The sequence below is a fragment of the Dermacentor andersoni genome, chromosome 8, assembly GCF_023375885.2.
Source record: "Dermacentor andersoni chromosome 8, qqDerAnde1_hic_scaffold, whole genome shotgun sequence".
Classification (NCBI taxonomy): Eukaryota; Metazoa; Arthropoda; class Arachnida; order Ixodida; family Ixodidae; genus Dermacentor; species Dermacentor andersoni.
In genome coordinates this window covers 16,087,675-16,110,302 of record NC_092821.1, presented here as the reverse complement: position 1 = coordinate 16,110,302, position 22,628 = coordinate 16,087,675, and the positions used below count along the sequence as shown (strand labels likewise).

The following is a 22,628-nucleotide window of genomic DNA, read 5'->3' as shown; positions in this document are numbered from 1 at the left end:
GATTATCGAAGCGAGAACAGTGGCACAGAAGGTGGCTGATAGTCTCTTCACACTTGCACTTCGCGCACATTGGTGAATCCGCCATTCCAATACGATAGCTGTAGGAGTTGGTGAATGCTACTCCTACCCACAGCCGACACAGCAGTGTTGCGTCACGTCGTGGAAGGTTCGCTGGTACTGTAAGTTTCAGTGATGGGTCGAGGCTGTGTAAACGACACTTAGAGTTCTGAGGTGTATGCCAGCAACCTAACGTGATTGTACGAGCGAGACTGCGAAGCTCTCTTGCAGCGTCGACTCTGGATAAAGGTATAAGGAGTGTCGGTGAGCCAGCCTGGGCACGTCGGGCAGCGTCATCGGCGAGGTGATTACCAACGATGCCACAATGTCCCGGCAGCCACTGAAATATGATATTATGTCCTCTTTCAGAAGCGCAATGGCAGGTTTCGTGGATTTGTGACACCAGCTGTTCATAATTGCCACGTCGTAAACTTCTCAAGCTCTGGAGGGCTGCTTTCGAGTCACAAAATATTGCCCATTTGTTGGGCGGTTCTTTTTCAATGTATTCGACAGCAGCGCGAAGAGCGGCCAGTTCAGAGCCTGTAGATGTCGTTACGTGTGATGTCGTAAACTTGATGACGACCGATTGAGATGGTAGAACAACGGCGCCCGTAGAATTTTCCGAGACGGAACCATCCGTGTAAACATGAATTCGGTTAGAGTATGAACAATGCAGAAGTTCCAGTGTGATCTGCTGGAGAGCCGCGGTGGTCAGGCTAGCTTTCTTCACTATTCCTGGGGTAGTTGGAGAAGTATGGGAGAGGCCTTTGCCCTGCAGTGGGCGTAATCAGGCTGATGATGATGATGATGATGATACACACGTTTGCCAGCGCATGCTCACTTCTGACCGCTCCTGGTTAGACGCCTTGGCCGACTTCGCTTCGTGTCGAGCCAGTAAGGGAGCTTCGAAATGTGCAAGTTGGTTTGGCTACCATTCGTTGGTCAAGCTGGTGAAGGACAAAGCCGGTTCGCGATACGTAGCACGGCCAGACGGGCATACGAGCGCGAGCACACACTCAAGCCCTGTTGTGCACAATGCAAACGCTGCACACTACGTTGCACGTAGTGGCGGTCTGCTATGTAGCGGAGACACCGTGGCCGCCGTAGGGTATCATGTCGAGTCTGCTGGCTGAGCGCGCTGTGGCTCGCCAAGGACAACCACATTTTTTTGGCACGTCATAGGTGCCAAAATCGGAAGCAGTCACGTCTGCATGAACATCCAAAAGGAAATTTAAACTGCGCGCCACGGTGACGTTCAGTAGGCGGAGCGTCATGAGCACGCCTCGCTCTACCGTAGCCTTCGCAGGGCAAGTCATTGAAGAAGGAGCGGAAGCATCACGAAGAAGATGTTGGAACGCATTGAAGTACCTTTCACAGCTAAGAATTTATGAAATACACTATTTTAACTTGAAATACATTTCTCGACTTGGAGGAAAAGTGGTTCGGGGCTCCTTCGAACTAATGAATTAGTGACACTCTGTTGTACTGAATACCAATGAGGTTCTCAGTTTAATAGGGGATCCATGTTTTGCAACAATCTTTTATTTATTGCATAGAAAGTTTGTTTTCCCATTTTCTCCAAAATGCAGAAGGGCTATCGCAACTTTACGGCCGGTGCGTTATCGTAAGGCTAATCTGTGCGACAGACAAAAGGACCTGTATGTGGCGTGACTCGTGTTGCCGGCACCGACACCTAAGAGCAGGCTCTGTCTGCTCCATTTCGTGATCTGGGTCGGCATGATTTGCCACCCGTCAAATATTCTCCCACCTGCAGTGTCATGGCCAGTCCCCCCCCCCCCCCCCCCCCCCTTGTACTTCGTGTTTATCGACCATGCGCGCCAATGCATGCAACCAGAGGACTACACCTACGCGTCCACCATGTAAATGCAAAGCTAGTTTTGTGGCGAGTTGCTCGTAGCTACAAAAAGACCGACGTGCGTGTATCTGAACGGCCATTCGGTGCTGCAAATATTAGGGCGACCGTGAACAACTTTGTTGCCACCCCACAGACTAGTCTTAGTTCGTGAGGTGGTTTGTTGGCTTTACAAGTGTCGCACGGCTGCAGCAAATAGATCTGCATCGACTTGGCACTGAACTGTAACTTATTCGCTCACTCCCCACTAAGACGCACCGATTAGGCCTGGCCGATGTGGTAACGGGCCGCAAGCCGTCGCGAAATGCTTGCCGCTAAATATGTTTATACGGGTAGCTCATCGTGTGATCGGTCCCAAGGCCACACGTGCAGGTTAGGTTGACGGCTTTTGAAGAGGTGTCAAGTTCGTCGCCGCTTGTCCAACGGGATCTGTGTGCCTATCAGTGGCGAATCGGCCTGATCACCGCTTTACGAAATGCACGCTGCTAACGTTGCCATTCCCTCTGTCCGTGCCGCGTTATCATTTCGACCGGTCCGACGATGCGGCACTGTTCTACGAATTGCACCGCCTTGTGTGCTATCCCCGCCTCAGGCTGGGAAGCGCTCGCAGTGACCGAGTCTGCGCTCGCTTGGGCAGCATCGAGCACGAGGGGCTCCGAGGCATATGTGGCACTGCGCAGGTCTCTGGATTGAAACATTCGAGAAATTGCATTGTAAATAATCAGTTAGGCGAATCAAATTATTGGAATGTTCACCATTCGATTCGGTGATGTTCGAGATTCGCATACCTCTGGTATTTTTTCACCAAGCTTTAGTATATTTTGGCTTCCACTGTCATGGTTTTTTAATTCTGAGGTTGGCAGGTGTGTTAACTCCATTTGTGGTTGATTTGCTCATTGATGCAGGTCTGACGGTGTTGGCTGCTTACAAGACAGTGAGCAGAGGATGGTGAAAAATGTGGATGACACGGCGAGCATAAACAGCAGCTGCGGTGTCGTTGCCGGTGGGGGTGTGCCCTTGGCCCAGTGGGTGCCTCGGCTGTGGCCCTTTCTGGGTCACAATGCGATTGCCGTGCGACTGTCCGTGCTGCGTTCGCTCCTCATCCTCTGCTCGGACAAGGGCGCTCCACTGGTGGGTTACAGCTTTCTCACCATTTTTTGTCTTTGAGGATCTTCCACATGCAAGCTACCGCACCAAAACACTTGTAATATTTTGGTTTATGTAGGTGCCAACCACAGCTGAGCCTACGAAATGTTTAATATTATCAGCAGTGGCAGCTACAGGTCAGTGTTGGTAGCTTATCGAGAAACTTGCGAGTGTTCTACTCTGGTGGTGGCTGTGCATGGCGTAGCTGAACGCAGGCCCCGCCTCGAAAGCGATCTGCTTCAGCAGTGGAGTCTAGGCGCGTCGAGGGCTTCGTGTGCACTCTGTTCTTGCCACTTGGTTGACATAGCAGTGGGAGGCAACACAAAGGTCAATTCGCTCACTACAGTGGAATCTTGATGATACGAATCTCATGGGGTCACGAAAAATATTCGTATTAGTCGAAATTTATATCATCGAAACAATTAAAACTAGCTAAATTAAAGAGTCAGAGGTGAACTCACTCAGGCACACGTATGTAAAAAGCATTTATTTCTTGAAGAAAAGTTTTTAATGTCGTTCTGCTTCTCTTTCTTTGTCAGGTCACTTAGCAGACTTTGTTCAAATCCATAAAAACGCGTGCATGTTTCGTTGCTAATTTCATCCGCGGCCGTAGCACGCCTCAGAACTTCAAGCGTGTGCAGCCTTTCAGCCGCCTGTGGGGGTGGTCCTTCGCAGTCGCCCACGTCTGACACAAAGAACACGTCCCGAAGCACAGCAGCTACTCCCTCCGATGACACGCGGAAAAGGAGGAAAAGCACAAAAGCAACAAAAGCGCCACCACTTCAAACTAAACTTCAAACTCTTCCGTGATGTCGGGCGCAGTGTCTGCGCCTCCGTACCAAAAGAGAAAGGGAGAAATCGCGTGACTGCGCACTGTTCTCTTTTGCGGCCGTGGGTGGGGTGGCGTTTATTAAGGCAAAAGCCTTTAATGGCTCATACTTGCAGTTGCGTCCGTCCGTGCGCTGGAATCGTGCCAACTGTGGCCTCTCCTTCGCGCAGCGGCGCAACCTCCTCCCTTCCTTAGCAACCGGCGCGCCAGTGGAGGGCGCAGCTGCGCACAGCAACCGTGACGTCACAAGAGAGGTTGAACAAGCGCGCGCGGTGGCAGCTGCATCGCCGCTCCTTCGCCAGACGTCTCGTTGCAGTCGAGTGAGTGAGACGCATGGCTCCAAAGCGGCCCAGTGATTCCGCGCCAAGCGGTTCGAGGAAGCGACAGCAGATGCCGGATTCCCCCAACACCGAACGACAGAAGAACAAGAAGCGAATGCGCGCGCATGCGACGACTGAACATGCCACCGGATGCGAAAGCAAGGGAGGCAGAACGGAAACCCCAACAGCGACTGATTAGGTCGCCGGGTACCAAAGGCAGGGAAGCAGAACGAAAGCGGCAGCAGCGACAGGCGATATTGCTGAACACCAAAGCGAATTAATTGTAGCGCAGACGGCAGCAGCGACTGGCTCTGTGACCGAACAGCAAAGCAAGAAAAGCGGAGCACAGACGGCAGCAGCGTCTGGCTTTCGCCAAGCACACTTTAGAATTTCCAAAGTGACTTCGGTAATTTTCGTATCCACCGATGCGGGTTGAAAATTGATTCATAACAACCGTTCTCTAGCACGTTGCAAAGTAATGGGGCTCGGCCGGGACCACAGAAAAATTCGTATCATCCGGAAATTCGTATTAGCCGTGATCGTATCATAGAGATTCCACTGTAATGCTGCCACACTTCCTCGCGTCAGCATTTTGACAGCGAGTGTCCACACTCATCGAGCGAGATGTGTTCATGTTTGCTCTTGCGTGCATGACACCATTCTTGTTAATTTAGTTAGCATTCGAATGTTCACAAGTTTATACGGCCGATAAAACTACTACCCTTACTTCGTATAGCTGTCTAATAATTTGCTATTGCAATAGATGCTTTGCCTTTTAGGCAGAGCTGTGACTCATTTAATTATTTGTGCATGTTCATTCGCTATACCATCGAACCTTGATATAGCAAAAGTGTGCTTGCTGCGAAAAACGTAGTTTAATCACAAATTTGAATATTTGAAGGTTTCTAAAGTTTAAGCTGTAAAAATAATTTTACAATTTCCCTGGGCATTCCTGGTGGATAGTATCTTATCCCAAAGAACTTGTAAAGAAATTGCCAGGAGGTCGGGCCTCTGCTCGCCAAGATCGCGCAGAGAGCTGATGCTCACAGATTGAGTCGACAGCAATGCATCGGGGTGGCTCATGGTGTCGGAGATTTACGCGAGTTGTATCGCGCACCACTGTAAATCTGGGACACCATAGCTGATCGGACTTGATGCCCGCGGCTGTCGTCAGATGGTGCCCACAAATTAAAAACATAAGTGTAAAATGAAACGGACATTCGTCCCGATGAATAAAAGATTACACTTTCACAAGAAAAGCAAGGCATTGATCGTGATAGCAAAGAGAAATACGCGGAGTAAGGTTTGTAGTTTTATCGGTGTTACTCGCTCTCAGGCAAATGTGAACAGATCTCACTCGACGACCGGAAACACTCCCTGTCACAAAGTGAGCAAATGCTTTACACCATGTCTAGGAAACTTCAGATTACATAACCACCAACACAGGATTTGCATGAAAGCACCAATAATCTCGGCTCGGCCTTTGCACTTGCCACAGATGACCTCCAAGATACAGCACGTGGCCCGTGTATAGACAGCCAAGCGCAGCCACGGCAAGGGTGGAGGAGACGCATGCGCTTAGGAGAGGGCAGACAGACGTGCGCCTCCTGTGCCCCCCTCCCCCCTCTCGCGCATGCTTGATCACGTAACCACACGTCCACCCCTTCCCCATCCCTCTTGCGCTAAAATGATAATCAGTTCTCGTGTTTCTCAGAGTGCCCCAACCTGCCGCCAACCCCACGGCCTTCGGAACTTGTTTACTGATGCAACAAATGGCGCATCGGTCCCAGAGTGGAAGCTTTGACGGCGTTTTTGTCGCTCAAGCTTTTCGTGCGGTAGGTCGCTTGCAAATAACCTTTACCTCGGCTGGCAATTTTATGATTCTTTGCTAGATTTACAAGCTGTACTGCAAGTACCGTAAAAACTGGGCTATAGGTCGGTCCGGAATAAGGGTCGATCCCCCAACTAACGAATTCTAAGAACGAAAAAAATCTTTTTCAATGGCATAAGTACTGAAAGACACCCTTGCCTTGAAACAAATGAGACTCAGCCAGTTGCACAATAGTGACAGTATTTATTTAAATGCTGCTCGCATGTGCACCTGGCCAAGTCCTTTAACAGTATCCAGCAACCGTCGACCCACGTTCTTGTCAGCACTTTATTAACGGTGCTGAGCGACAAAACAAATGAGATACGCGCATGTGTACACATGCGCTTGCTTTCGCTATTTCGCCACTCTGTGCTGTGATGATAAGGTGCTGACAAACACGCGGGTCGATGGTCGCGCGATACTGTTAAATTGGCCGGGTGTACAGTACACAGAAGGGCACGAAGTGCGCAAGCGCTACTCCGAATCAGAGCAACGCCTTTGATCAGAGTCGTCCGAACTAGAGTCGGATGACGAGTGCTTGTCGCTGCCCAGTCCAGAGGCGCGCGCGATCTCTACCGCTTTCAAACGGATGCATTCGGCAGTCACAGGCAGCAATCTTACACGCAGCTCCCGGACGAACTCCGCCACTTGGTCTTTCAGTTCTGCGGTCCACTGCAGTCCGCCCACGAAATGACGTTTTCTTTTGGTTGCTGCAAGTTGTAATACGCTGCTTCTGCCTCCACCAGTACCGAATGCTCTTTTTGGATACTCCCAATTCGTGCTGTGCCGCCAGGTTGACGTGGACTTCCGCGTACCAAGTCGCCTTTTTCTTGAAGGCGACGGTGAATTGTCGTCGGCTTCCACTCATTTTGAAACAAAATGTGAAAAAGCAGCCTTTAACCAATATAACTTTGCGACACTGGAAACGCAAAATGGCGGTGCCACAATGTCGCCACGCCGCGCTGCTGCTGTTGGCGATGGCGGCTGTTTACTTCATCCGTCCATTGTTGCAAGACTTCCGTAGTTTTTCCGTCAATGTCCAGTATATAAGACGAGGGTCGAATTTTCGCATTGTTTTTTGAAAAAACGTTCGACCTATATTTTGGTTTTTAAGGTACATGCCCTAAATTTTTGAAAACTTTGTTAAATTGAAACTGTGTCTCGAAATTGCTTACTTAAATTACGAGAAAAAAAATGCACCATTTTCAATGAAACTAAGATTAGGAAATGAAAATACAGTCGAAACCCGCGATAACGAAATCCCACAACAGTGAAATATTTTTCTATCCCTGGCGAACACCCATAGGATTCAATGCATTTCGTGCCTCTCGACAACGAAATGTCGCTGTACCTCAATCCTGCATCAATGAAATTTGCCGGAATGTAACCTCGCATATTACCTACTCGCGCATGGCTAGCAGGCTTCAAAATGTGCTCAAATTCGATTGCTTTGCACTTGAATTGCGTAAAATACCACCACAGTACACTTGCACGGGTGCTGGCATTTTTGTTTACAAAAACAACCAAGCGCCGGAAGTGATCGTGTGCGCTGAAAACACATCTTGTTCGCTAATCGCCCGTTTGAAGCGGCACACATGTTGCTACCAACATGTGACGACGGTTTTCGCATACCTAGTGCAGTGCGTAATGGGTGCCTTGGCGAGAAAGATGCATCTAAAACAAGGAAATCCACATCCCACCGACGTCGAATTGTTTATGGCGCTTGAGGTGGCCGTCGCAGCATGGAGTGCCACGCATCGGCTCTATTGGGTCATTTTTCTGTTCTCGATCGTGAAATTTGATGCCAGGAATTCATACCTAACAGGATGGTATCAATGGGGTTCTACTGTAGTATAGTCTAGCCCTGTTGTAACGAAGCCACTTATAGCGGAATAGCGGTTATAACGAAGGGATTTGAATTTCCCATTCCCATTTTTGCATTTTCAATACATTTTGGGTCCAGTTTTAACGAAGTAAATAAGAGCGCGTGAGCGGATATAACGAAGAGATTTAATACCAACCGAAAAATAATCTGACAATCAACACATTTTTGCGTCCTTGAGGCGATTTTTTCAGCGGAAATAAGAGTAAAATTAGGCTGACGGCGTCTTTTCGTGGCGTCGCCTGCTCTCCCGCAGAGCGAAAGGTTGCTTCACTGCATCGCATGTCACGCATGGTAGAGCATGCCGCGCAGGGGGAAAATGTAAAAAAGAAAAGAGACGATTTTTTTTTTTTGATGACATCGCGGAGAGCGGCCGTCTTGGCCAATCGCGGTTCTCTATTTCTCCCGGGCAGTCGGTGCCATGGCTGGACTGCAGTCTGCAGGAGGTGTGGCAGTGCGCGCTTTGTTTTGTGTCGGTGCCGCGGTGCGCAAGGCAGGGAGAAAGCGCAGCAGCATTGTGCATGTTGGAAGTGCGGCTCATTTTCATCGTTTTCGCGGATCATTGTATGCTGTTTATTAAGACAGAGTTATTCAACTTGATCTAGCTGGTGAACGGACAACTGAGCGCAGTGTCGCACTGTCCCAGGTTGGGAGCACGGCGAACGCTACTCGGATCGCGCATTGACGCCCGCATTGACGCCATCACGGTTTCCTGTCTTGTTCCGCTTCTTTTTATATTTCGTGACCGCTTCGTCTCAGCGGACCTACTTAGCTGTCCCCTTTCTCGGAACTGACTTCATTTCTCTGCAATGTCGAGCCTCGCGAGCCCCAGCACTTCGACGGGAAAGAGAAAGGTGCTGTCTTTGATGACGAAGTGCGTCGAAACGTCAAGAAGAGTGCTATTGCACGGAAGTTTGACATTGCACAGTCCACGCTCTCAACAATAATCAAGAATGGTAGCAAGATTGATGCTGTTCTCGATGCCGACGTTGGCAGCAGGGACCGAAAGAGGATCCGATGCCCCACTTACGGCGACGTAGAAGCCGTGCTTTACAAGTGGTTCGTGGACACGCGATCGAAGAACATCCCGCTCAGTGGACCCATCATTCTGGCGAAGGCAAGGGCTTTGCTCTCGGCCACGAAGACTTGCAGCCAGGACATGGGTGGCTCCAGAGATTCAAGGACAGGCACATCACATGTAAGAACATCGTCGGGGAGGCCGCGTCCGTTGACCAGGGATCGCTCCAGCAGTGGATGGCCAAGCACCGTGATCGTATCCTTGCATATTCCGAGAAGGACATCTACAATGCAGATGAAACTGGACTATTTTTCCAACTGCTGCCATCGAACACTCTCGCGGCCAAGACAGACAAGTGCGTGGGAGGAAAAGACAGCAAAAACCGTGTCACCGTGCTAATCTGCGCGAACATGGATGGTTTGGACAAGCGAGACCTGTTGGTCATTGAAAAGGCCAAGAAACCATGTGGTTTCGCCAAGGTGCTGTCTATGCCAGTGACGTATGTGAACAATAAGAAGGCATGGATGACGCGAGGCATTTTTGGCAAGTGGCTCGCCGACTTCGACAAGGAGATGGTCCGAAAGAATTGCAAGGTGCTGATGTTGCTTGACAACTGCAGTGTGCATCACGTCAATGCACACTTGAGCGCTGTAGAGGTTTTGTTCCTGCCCCCAAACACTACCGCCAAGCTGCAGCCCATGGACCAGGGGGTTATTGCCAACTTTAAGGTCCACTACCAGCACTGAGTGATCGAGCGCCTCCTGATTGATGTTCACACTGCAGACAACGTGGCCGGCATGAAGGTGCCTTTGGTAAAGGCGATTTTCTTCGCAAGCGGAGCCTGGAGGGATGTGAAGCACCTGACCATCGCCCACTGCTTCGAGAAAGCCGGCTTCTCCCTAAGCAGCAGCGCGGAGGCTGCGCCTGCTGGGGACGAAGCTACCGCGATTGATGTCGCTGCAACCGCTGATGCTGCTGCCACGATGGCCTGCTTGGAGCAGCTTTGGGATTCCGCTAGCGACTTGAACCTTGTGCCTGCGGGACTAAGCCACATGGACTTCGTTTTTGCCGACGAAGACCTTGTTGCCACCAAGGACTTCACGACTGAAGAAGTTGCCGGGAGTGTCATGGAAGAGACCTTGGCGGACAGCGCCTCCGATAGCGAATGCGACGATCCTAGTTGTGCCCCTAAGCCGGTCACCTCCACAGCGGCCATCGCAGCGGATGTACCTCCGGAGTCCGGAGTTCGACCAGATCTTTGGTTCGCAGTTGGATGGTATGGAAGCCGCAGTCCTGAAGTCCGCACTCGCGAAATGTGTTCAGGGGACGCTGGACCACTTCTTTCAGCGGCAATAAATTGGTATGCCTATGTTTGCATTTTTTTTTTCAAAGTCCACATATTACAAAATAGCGGATATAGCGAAGTGATTTCCGATTCCCGCCAACTTCGTTGTAACCGGGCTAGACTGTACTCGAAAAATAAAATAGTAGATATTTGATTTGCCAATAGAGTCATGTAAATGTTCACTATTTGTATTGATTACAGTTGCCGACCGTTTATTCGTACCTCACGGGGACTGCGGAAATGTCCGAATAAACAAATGTTCGAAAAAGCAGATTAAGGGGAGATGTGGGTTCCAAAACCAATTTTAATTTTAGTGTGAACTGAATGATATTTAACAGTATTGTTCAGTTTTTTCTGCTGATTGCAAATATCTAATTAGATTTTGTATATCTTCATTAGAACAAATGGTGCAAAGTTTTTAATACAGAAATTTGATCAATTTCTTACAGAACTTTTCAAAAACTTAACTTTGTCAAAAGCAAAAACAAAGTATATGGCCAGAACGCCAGAGAGTAGCTCTAGCCGGTGATGCTATTTTTATTGTTCTCAGTGCACTTATAATGCAAAAAAAGAACAGATCTAAACATAATTTCAATATTTTTGCTAATTTTCATTTGTATCCAGTGGCAATTAAAATTTAGCTGGCAACATTAGAAATAAATAAATAGCATCACCGGCTAGATCCATACGACACAAATATGTTGATACCATACATTTTGCTGGTACTTAGAAAAAACATATGAAGATCTCGCATAAGTCAGTGTGCGGTGTCCAAAAAAATGAAGCTGAGAAAAACGAGTTTGAACTATCAGTTCACTGTAACTTTGAATGGTCTACCAATATGGCAATATAAATTACATCACCATGTAGCCCTGTCTTTCAGCAACAAGATCATGACATATATATGGCCATTGTGCAAAAATAACACTGAGATATTGGTTGCAACATCATGCATAGTCATTCAAAGCAATGCCAGAAAGCTAGCACCACGAGCTTCACACTCCTATTTTAGTTCCTTCTTGAACAGAAGGCACACAAATGGCATCCCTATGCAAATAAAGTTGCATAGAGTTCATGGCCACAACAAAATATGTCCTTTCCACAAAGTTTATGGCTACAACAAAAAATCTGGATCAAATCCCAGTGGTGGTTGCCACATTTTAACGGAGCTGAAATGCAAGCAAGTTCATGTGCTTGTGTTGTAGCACTTCCAAAGTGGTCGAAATTGATCCAGAATCATATCATGGTTTTGGAACTTAAAATCCCAGAATTCCAATAAAAAAAAATGTATATCTCTTGCACAGTCACACAATTGTGCATTCAGCACTGGTCACACCTATACCTATAAAAGCCCAGGACTGTAGGCAGAGTCTGTTGCTGGCTTGTGCCTCTTTGCAAGCTTGTTTATCAAAGCATTTCTGTTTGTGGGATCCTAGTTGGACATGTGAAGCCTCCGACGATCCTTTTCATCCTCCGACGATCCTTTCGCGCATGCCACACCTGGAGCACTCCAGCACAAGCTTGGCACAGAGCCCGTACTCCTTGGCGAGGTCCTTCGAAAGCATCAGCATCTTCTTGCTGCACACGGGACATGGAATAAGTCCGAAAAGTCTTGTACAATGGATAAATCGACTATCTATTTTCGACTATCCAAATCGACTATCCGTTTCGCTGTCGTTGATGTCCTCTTTCGTGTCATTACCCAGCAGCTCAAACTTTCGCTCCATTGCAGATTGCGACACCAGTGTTTCGCCTTGTCGGCGATCGCTGCGCGCTTGCTTCTTTCTTCGGTCATGAAGAAAATGGTATCTAGACGGTCTGCGCCAACACGCGAGGCATGGGTGGACGAAGTGTTGATGCTAGACGTACTGGGTTGCAGCTTGGAACTCGATCCAGCAGAATCTTCAGGCAGACCAGCAGCCGGCAACTCCGGGTGCATGACAGGCTTATCTGTCTTCTGTCGCGCATTCCATGGCCGCCTTCGTGCCTTGCTGAACGCTTTACGCATAATAGTCTTCAGACGACGATCTCCTCCAGCCATTCGGGCAGCGAAAAAGACACTTTATCGAACGTTGTCGAGAAGCGAGCGGCTGAACAAACGTTCACAGCGGCGCGATAAAACCGCAGAGACAAACGCGCTGCACACGAGAGTGACCAGACCAATAGAAGCGAGGCGCGCGGGGGGCGTGCGTGCTTTGGCCAATCAGCGGCATGGGCGCATCCTTCAGAAATGACACGACAGCGTCGGTTCCTCCTCACCTACGCCATTTTGAACTGGCGCAAAATACGCACAAAGAAAGCAGCTTCCAAACAAGCCCAAAATGGCGCCCGCCGGCCAACGCGTTCGCAAATGACGGTGCAAAGTTCGAGCATTTTCGGCAATATTTTGCTAATTCCGCGGCCACCCTGGCCCGTATAAGTGCTTTTTGTTTACGATTAAATTTAGGTTCTAGATTTCGCGGAGGGATTCTTGAATGTATAAACATAGGGAAATTGCACTTTTCCAAATATACACTTTTTTGCAATATTTTGTCATTTCAAGACCCGCGTCTCCCCTTAAGAAGAATAAAAAGAAATCCTTTATTTCCACGCACTTATTCGGGCTCTGCAGTAGGCTTGAAGAAATCGTGAATGCGCCATTGCACGTTGTTCCGCTTACGCGCAATCGGATAAGTCTGAATCTCGGAGAGGGTTGTACGGTCACTATAGGTGGCTGAAAGCACAGTCACTGCTTGTACACGCTCCGCATGCGACGGCAGCGTAGCACGTGGTGCGTCATCTTTTCACTCGGAGTCATCGTCCGGTGGTGCAGCAGAAACCCGACGAATGATCTCGCCGTCATCGAGTTCTGCGGATGTCAGTACAGCAGTGTCAGCACCTGTGGAACTGTCAAATGAGACGGTGTCCGAAATCGCAATGCGACCATTGCGCAGGCTTTGCCAGAACATTTTCGGCGTCAGTAGGGCGCACATCGGAAGGCGACAAATCCCGGGCCTCCCGGCACCCACTTGCCGGCATTCCCCAGCGCAGTCTGCGCGGGCACTGTCGGTGCCGTTAGACGCTTGACGCTATGTTTCCGTATTCCGCATTGGATCACCGCAACCTCGACACAGCACACAAAGCAAACCCCACTACACCGTCGCGCCGACACCAGTCGGAAAACGTGGCCTATTTGCAGCATCATGCACTAAAAAAGAAACAAATCAGCTGCTGGATTGTCTTGACATGGCTTACTAAGCTGAGACCGGAACTGCTGTAGCCACTCTATCGAACCAGGCAGAAACGATGATGATGAGTGGGGTTTTGCAGTAGCGCAACTTCGTGGGGCAGCAAGGAGGCTCTGTTCAAAACAAAAATGGCGTTCAGCTAGTCGAACCATGCACCAGTCAGAGTCGGTGCATGGTGCTCTCGATCGAGTTGGCTCAAGGAGTGTCCGAAAAATCGGACGAGAGGTTGCAAGGTGTCCGAATTTTCGGCAGTTATACATTCTGGTCTATGGGGAGAATGGCGGTGCCGCGAAGCAGACCGAATAATTGAGCATGTCTGAATTTTTGGAGTCCGAAAAATCAGTCGGCGACTGTCTATTCGAACATTCGCAGAGCCTTGTTTGCAGTATTTGACGAAGTGTCAGATGTAGTTTGGGGCCCTTTGGCGTTAAGTTTGCCTTCTTTAAATATTTTACAACACTTTTATGGATGCAAATGCGCTATAAAAAAAAGCTTACGCTCTTATGGAAGTATCTTGTCTCCACAAATAACTGTCATCTGTCTTGCTTGCATTTTCTTTTTTGAAAACTCTGTGCCTGCTAATTTTCCGTCACGAATGCTGTGTAATGCTGACATCGTGCATGTGGTTCGTGACCTGGAAGTACCATATGTGCAACCTTGAAAGGAAATGAAAGGCATGCAAGGTAGATGACTGTTATTATTTGGGGAACCAGATTGACCTCAAAGAGTGCAAGCCTTTTTCCAAGTGTAGCCAGCAAATTGCCCGGGAAAACAGTTTCTTGGGACAAAATGTTAGGGGAGGCGAGACGGAGAATGTGGATGGCCAGTTTTAAGTCCATTGACGTAGCGCGGTCTCTCTGTCTTGCAGCCGCTGAGCGAGTGGATCCCGGCTCTGTTGCCGTGTATGCTGCGCCTGCTGTACCAGCGTTGCCTGCTGGAGACGTCATCTGATGTCCTCGATCTCATCTACCAGGTACACAATGAACTTTTGCACCACCCTCAGGCTAGTTTTCCAAGGCACAGTTGTAGCAGTTACAACATTCCTCATTGATCCCAAATGCCTTTTTTTTTCCTACTTGCTAATAACATGTATGACATAGTGGTTTGTGATTTCACTGTTCTGAACGTACGTACTCTTGGAGCTGGGCAAGTCATGTAATGCGCCGGTTAGATGACCGTTGGACCATTAGGTTTACAGAACGGTTACCAAGAGAAGGAAAACGCAATCGAGGACGACAAAAGACTAGGTGGAGCGATGAAATAAGGAAATTCACAGGCACTAGTTGGAATCGGTTGGCGCACGACAGGGGTAATTGGAGATCGCAGGGAGAGGCCTTCGTCCTGCCGTGGACATAAAACAGGCTGATGATGGTGATGATGATGATGATGATGATGATGATGATGAAATGTATAATAAAGTCTGTAAAAATGGAACTTTGCTTCGTTATATTGAAATTCGACCTTTGTATGTAAATGAGTACAGTCACCAACTGAATTTTCTTTAATGGAAGCGGCAGTAGGATTTTGCCAATTATCGGGCATTTGTAAAAAGCACATTTCATTTTGTTGAATTTGAGAGTTGGCAACGAAAGATACGGTTTCAGGCCCTGTTGACAATATCGTAACATGGACGAAACCTGCGAAGCTTTCACACCCACTCTGCTGCCTCTGCTCATAGCGTTGCCTGCAATGAAGAGAGCAGGCAGTGGGGATACGAACGTCTTCTCTGTGCTTCTCACTTCAATACGGATATGGATACGAAGAACTTTATTAAAAGGATCCTGAGAAGTGCCGCCCCTTAGGTGAGGCGCGGGCTACTCTCGCGCGGGGACAGTTAGGCCTAAACTAACCACCGCAAATCAGGCTCTCTAGACAGCCCAAACCTGACGATGGTATTCCGAGCTCTTGATGGCCGAGTTCCGCTTCTTTTCAGTGATGTTCTTATCCTCTCGTAACAAGAGACACCGCCAGAGCATGTGATCTAAATTGCATGTCTCCCCGCAGCTTGGACACTGTGAGCTAAAAACATCCGGGAATAAACACTGCGTGAAGGCCAGACTAGGATAAGAGCTAGTCTGAAGCATTCTAAGGTTTATAGCTTGAGGTCTTGTGAGCATTTTAGATGGTGGAGGAAACATTTTCCCCTCCAGATAGAAATGTTTAGTGAATTCATTAAAGGTGAATAGAGTGTCCCGGAACTCTTGGACATTGGACTGTGACAAGGCTCCTCCTTCCGTTCGGAGAGTTATGTTGAATTCCAATGGTGGAGTCGGAGCAAGTTTTTCTGCTCGTTTCAGAGAAAGTTTGTTCCAATGACAGAGTGAGGGCGGGAGTAAGGTGTTCCAATGAGAATCGGAGTGGATTCTGTGGGGTCTCTCACACCCGCTCTTGGGACAAAGGAACGACAACACAGTAGTGCAAACAATCACAAGGGCATTTATTGCACCTTTCATAGATCAATGCCTGCTAGCCGAGTTGCTATCCCCAAAACATGCCGATGGGCGCGCGACAAATCTAGAAGTCGACTCACCGCGACCGGATAGCGAGCGAATAAGTTCGCCCCATGCTGGATCCCAACGCCTGGTCGTTCGCATGTACGGTCACGCGAACGGTGGCGCGTTCCAATGCGGCCACACAAGACGGATTCGAAGAAGCATGGATCGGCGTACGTGCGGCACGGCACGTCCGTACTGCTCCCTGTCCCGACCCAAAGAGCCAAGCGCCTTCCTTTCGGCGCCCAAGTAACTTCGGCTGTTGGCGGCGTTAGCAGTGCAACACTCGCGCCATCTCTCGTACTGCGCTTCAACCACTCCGACCGCCGCGGGTGCCAGGCCACACGAGCCATGCGGGAAAACCAACATATCAGGGGATGCGTGAGAGTCGCGCATCCCCACAATTCAGAGCGGGAGTCACTCCTTGGAGTGACTCCTGTTCTGGGAGTCATGGCTATGGGAGTCATTTAGCTGGACACTGTAACAAGTGTCAATGCACCCCCATATTTGAAAAGACTAAATTCATAGGGAAAGGAAAGAGTAAGAAGGAAAGGGAAATAGTAGAGGCCTTTCATATAAGAAAGGAAGGCGATAAATGTGTAAGCACTCCCTCTCTTGCCTTGTCGGGAAAAGAAATCATATTTTTGGAACAAAGATTAAAATGATGATTTGCAGATGTTTTTGCGACTGATGTGCGCATGCCTATGCTGAAGAAGGTATAAATGTCCGAAGATCTTCAAATAAACTTCCAGTTGGCAGTCAGCGCTTGTCTGTGGTATTTGTTTCCTTGTGTCCTCGTCTTTTTCACGCTGTTTCACCTCAGTTCTAAGAAAAAGATGTTCCACCAAAATCGGCAGAGTGGACCAGAACTCTCTGCGTGACGTATTTCCTTAACCACGTTTGTCTGCTGGGAGGCGCCACCGGTCACGACTCGCGGGGAAGCAAAAGCTGCTGCACGCTTGGCGAGATATCCATTCTGCACTTTAAAAAAAAGAAGAGGTGAACGGCGCTAAAGAGACAAGAGACCGGTGAGGCGGTGCTGGGAGCAAACAGCGGAAGGAAATGACAACACGCAAGGTATCCTGGGTAACTCGACGATAGAAGTTCCGCTTCTGCCTTGCTCTGGCGGCGCAGGCTGTGTTCCACTCACGGATTTGGAGCTGCTGGATTGTCTTGACATGGCTTACTAAGCTGAAACCGGAACTGCTGTAGAGCCACTCTATCGAACCAGGCAGAAACGATGATGATGAGTGGGGTTTTGCAGTAGCGCCACTTCGGGGGGCGGCAAGAAGGCTCCATTCAAAACAAAAATGTCGTTCAGCAAATCTAACCATGCACCGGGCAGAGTCGGTGCATGGTGCTCTCAATCGAGTTGGCTCAAGGAGTGTCCGAAATATCAGACGAGAGGTTGCAAGGTGTCTGAACTTTCGGCAGTTGTTATACATTATGGTCTATGGGGAGAATGGCGGTGCTGCGAAGCTGACCGAATAATCGAGCGCGTGTGAATTTTCAGAGGCCGGAAAATCATTCGGCGACTGTAATTAAAAACGCAAAATTCTTCCGCTGGTGTAGACATTAGGCGCACATATAGGCTCGTAACAGAATCTGGAATGCACCAACACGAACCCGCTTACGTGCGAGAGGCACCGGAATAGGCATGGGCACATCGTCTGTGGTCTCCAAAGTAAACCTACACGCGGAGTCAGAGGGCAGTGGTTAGCTTCACTGCTGCATTATTGCCAATGAGGTAAGAGATTACGCGACGCAGTGACTTATCTTCGGCGCAATCTTGTCGGCTCGTCTGAACCTTGGGATAACCGCCTCCTGTTTCCAAAGACTGCTTGTGCTTCGTATTTCGTGTACGTGTGTTCGGTTTCAAACACTTTTTCTTTTTTAGAGAGGGTCGATTTGCTGCTGATGAACAAAGAAACAGCATATCAGCGGTTTTTGAAGCGACCCACTGCCAGGCCTCACAGCAGTCTGGCAAATTTATTGCCTTTGCCAGTACCACCTTTTGAGGGACACAAAAGATGCAGTCGGTGGTGACAGAAGTTTAGGTGGTGTCAGGAGGTTCTTAGGCTAGGCAGCGTAGGATAGAATTTTCGGACACAAGGCCGAGGTAATGGCACTTTGGTGCAAGAGGCCTTTGTTCTGCACTGGACGTAAAATGGTTTGATGACAACATTGCTAACACAAGTAGTTCGGTGAGTTGGTTGCACATTGCATGTGTCTAAATGTCTTTTTGTACGCAACCTCTTGTCATTTGTCTACTTCTGTTAAATAGGTTTACATAAACTGTCAATATTGTTCCGTGGATCATGGCCTCTTTAAGCACTGTGGTATCATACCAGAGGTTAGCCTGGTATTCTGTAAGAGTATACCTAGTGGACGTGCAAGTTTTGTCTCTGACTGAAATGCGAATTGGCTGGGCTGGCATCCCCAGCCAATCGGCACTTCAGCAGCAGACGAAATGGACGTGTCCACTAAGTGGACACTTGCCAAGTACCTGGCCCCTGTTCTCCAGTTCCTAGCAGGAGTTGTTTGTACTAGCTCTGCGATGTTCCCAATGCTTCTCCGACCTCTGACCTCCTTGCAGGTTTGGGAGAAGGTGGTGCGCGGTGCCCCCCTGGGTCCTCTGCTGACCGCTGCCTGCCCCTACCTGAGCTCCTGGCTCTGCCTGCTCATGCACCCAGCTCACCTTCAGGTAGATGAATGTCCAGTTCACTGATCTCGGGAACTTGTTTTCTGTTTCCATATTCTTTGGGGCCGTGACCACGTGCAGTCGGCGTCATTAGTACGGGACGTCACTGACCAACACAAAAAAATCAGAATCTAACATTTCTGTGCTGTTCTCGAAACATCAAGCTTTGCTTTTCGACATTGGTCAGTGACCTGCGTGAATTGGGTATAAAAGCAAGATTCCTTGGAACGAGGACAAACAACGAAGAGTGCAAACAAGGACGACACTTGTCCTTGTCTGTAATCCTTGGTTTTTACCCTCGTAGAAGAAGTCTCGCTGTTATGTTTTTAAGGAGGAATGATGGGCTTGAGGCTAACTTTATTTCTTGGTGCAGAATGTTAAAATTTGGTGTGTGAAGGGACCAGACATCAACACTCGCCAATGCCGAAAATGGAAAAGCAGCTTTATTGTTTTGAGGCATTGTTTTTATGCCCACAGATCGCTGGGTAAGGAAAAGGGAACACGGGGAGGGGAAAGTGATAGCCACCAGACACTTCGCGATAGCCACCGTGCACTGCATGCGCGCCGAAGTCGAAACAATCTCGGAAGGGGAGTGGCATCTAGGGGAGGTGGGCGTGGAGATGCAGGCAAACCTCCTGCAAGTGGGTCCTCTGCTTCTGGACGGCCCGTGGAGCTTTCCAACCGTATGTCGGTGGGTTGCTGGACTGGTGAATTAGCCAACGAACTGTCCGGAAGTTGCACCTTGACTTGGTCCTAGTGACGCGCACCATCTCCTCCGTAGCAAAACGGAACAGAATATATATATATATATATATATATGCGTTCGGTTCAATTCGCTTCCGACGTGCCGTTCATTTTTAAATTCTTGACTCAAGTTATGTGCGACACCCTGTAAATATATTGTTACGCGCGAAGGAGACCGTTTATAACCCTCAGGGATGAAGGGGACCGTTTACTTTAAGTCGCGAAGGTGAGCGCAAGAGCGGCCAGCTGGTTGATCAACTCAGCGTCGTTCTCTTCTTCCTTCCCCCACTCGGGACCGCAAGCACGTTCACTGTTCTTCGTTTTCTTCATGCGTAACATTCCTCTCATCGCAGACGAAGCCCGCCGGGCGAGTCAATCCATTTGTCGTGACGTGAACAATTTCAAGCGGGCGACATGGACCACTTGTGTCTTCGCAGCTCTTCTACCGCTCACCACGAGGCGAGCTATGTTATACGTGACTTCTGTGAGTCTGTTAATAATAACATACGGTCCATCGTAGGTGGCCAAAAGCTTTTGCCATAACCCGTGTTTCCGTACTGGAGTCCACAGCCAGACTAAATCACCAAGGCGATAGGTTACCGGACGGTGGCGAATGTCGTAGCGTGCTTTTGATCTGTCCTGCGATGCCAAAGTGCGCAAACGAGCAATACGACGAGCTTCTTCGGCAAGGCAGAGAGTCTCGGCGACAGTGGGATTTTCATGACTACAGAAAGGAAAAACAGTGTCGATTGTGTACCGAGGTGGTCGTGCGTACAGCAGGAAGAAAGGGCTATAGCCGGTAGTCTCGTGCTTGGCGGTGTTGAATGCGTACGTGATAAAAGGCAGTACGTCATCCCAGTTCTTGTGGTCGGATGAAACATGCATAGATAGCATGTTTACAATTGTTCGGTTGGTACGCTCCGTAAGCCCATTCGTTTGTGGATGGTATGGTGTCGAGTGACGCAAGTGGGAATCACACAAACGAAGGAGCTCCTCTACGACGTCCGCTGTGAATTGTCGTCCACGGTCGCTGATGATCACGCGAGGCGGACCATGTCGCAGGATTACATATTGCAGCAGGAATGTTGAAACGTCAGTGGCAGTTGCGGAGGGCATAGCTGCCATCTCGCAGTAGCGTGTGAGGTGGTCGACGCAAACAACTATCCAACGGTTTCCCTTAGCTGATTTTGGAAATGGGCCTACGAAGTCAATGCCTATTTGTTGGAAAGGCGTGCTTGGAGGCAGGATCGGCTGCAGGAGACCAGCTGGAGCAGTAGATGGTCGTTTGTGGCGCTGACACTGCATGCAGCTGGCCACATATGTCTCAACAGACTGTCGCATTCCAGACCAATAAAAGCGTTCCTGAATCCGGTAGAGCGTCCTCGCCGAACCTAGATGGCCAGACGTAGGGTCGTCGTGCATAGCACTCGGTATCGCTGTGCGAAGGCTTTCCGGTACCACTAGGAGAAAACGTGCACCAGTGTTGGAAAAGTTCTTCTTATACAGGAGTCCATCACGGACACAGAAATGGTTTGCTGTCGTCGAGGCGGTCGTAGCGGTGAAGAGCGGTGTTAATTTATAGTCTTTTCGCTGTTCGGTTTTGAAGTAGTCGAAATCTGGAGAACGCGGCGACACAGAAGCCACGAGGTGATCGAAGTCGTCGACGTCACAGTTCGTAGCGCTAAGTGGCACACGCGAGAGGCAGTCCACAAGGGTCATGAAGATTCACAAGCCAACACAATGAGTGGTGGTCGGTGACCACAGTAAAGGGGCGTCCGTACAGGTAAGAACGAAACCGCTGAACCGCAAATATTACCGCGAGGCCTTCTTGTTCCGTGACAGTGTAATTCTGCTCGGGCCTACTTAATGAGCGGCTGGCATATGCGATCACGTGTTCGCGGTCACCGTAGCATTGAACTAGGACGGCACCACTACCTATGCCACTGGCATCCGTATGGAGTTCTGTCGGAGCTGAAGGACTGAAGTGCTGGAGAACCGGTCGTGACGTCAGCGTAAACTTCAACTGACGAAAAGAAGAGTCGCACTCCGCAGTCCACTCAAAGGGGGTGTCCTTTTGTAGCAGGCATGTCAGCGGATATGCGACGTCGGCGAATTTAGGAATAAATCGGCGGAAATAGGAACAAAGCCCCAGAAAACTACGGAGCTCCTTGACAGAGCGCGGTGCACTGAACGCTTCAACGGCTGCTGTTTTCTGGGGATCAGGGTGGATGCCATCCTTGTCGACGAGGTGCCCAAGCACAAGGGTTTGGCGGTCTCCGAAGTGGCATTTCTTAGAGTTTAAAACAAGACCAGCGTTTCTGATGCAGTTCAGGACAATATCCAGACGCGAGTTGTGTTCGCTGAAGGTGCGGCCAAAGATGACGACGTCGTCGAGGTAGCACATGCAGATGTTCCACTTCAAGCCGCGCAAAACAAGGTCCATAAATCTCTCGAAAGTTGCCGGAGTGTCGCGCCATCCAAATGGCATCACATTAAATTCGAAGAGCCTGTCAGGGGTTACAAAGGCAGTCTTCTCCTTGTCGTCAGGATGCATCGGAATTTGCCAATAGCCGGATCGTAAATCTACTGAGGAAAAGTAAGAGGCGGAATGAAGGCAGTCTATTGTGTCATCAATACGTGGGAGTGGGTACACGTCCTTTTTGTTACAGCATTCAAATGGCGATGGTCGACGCAAAATCTCCAAGATCCATCTTTTTTTTTAACAAGAATCACTGGAGCTGCCCACGGACTCGCTGACTCTTGTACGACTCCCCTTTTCATCATTTCGTGCACTTGTTCGTTGATAATCTGGCGCTCTGATGGTGAAACACGATATGGCTTTTGTCTAATGGGATTTGCAGAACCCCTGTTGATGGTATGGCGCGTTCGAGACACAGGGATTGCAGGTATTTTGTCCTTCTGCGCAAAGTCGAATACCGAAACGTGCTTCAAAAGCACACCCACTAACGTTCGGCGTTCACTTGTGCCGAGTGGTTTATTTACCATCGACAAAAGGGCCGTTTCTGAACTGTGGCCATCAGGTTCTTCCGGCACATCTGTAAGTTCAGCCACTGATAAGGACGCGTGTTCCCTGGCGATGGCTAATTTCATGCCGTCTGATAGT

General features: G+C 49.2%; 1 protein-coding gene across 2 annotated transcripts in view; it reads left to right on the top strand.

Moving 5' to 3' along the window:
- Positions 1-22,628, top strand: part of Hel89B (histone acetyltransferase 1) — a 328,644-nt gene that overhangs the window by 161,372 nt on the left and 144,644 nt on the right. For both annotated transcript variants that reach the window (XM_055068322.2, XM_055068321.2), the window contains exons 12-14: positions 2,836-3,061; positions 14,436-14,540; positions 18,656-18,763. In XM_055068322.2, coding sequence (XP_054924297.1) covers positions 2,836-3,061; positions 14,436-14,540; positions 18,656-18,763 — 439 coding nt within the window. The remainder of the gene's footprint in view (positions 1-2,835; positions 3,062-14,435; positions 14,541-18,655; positions 18,764-22,628) is intronic.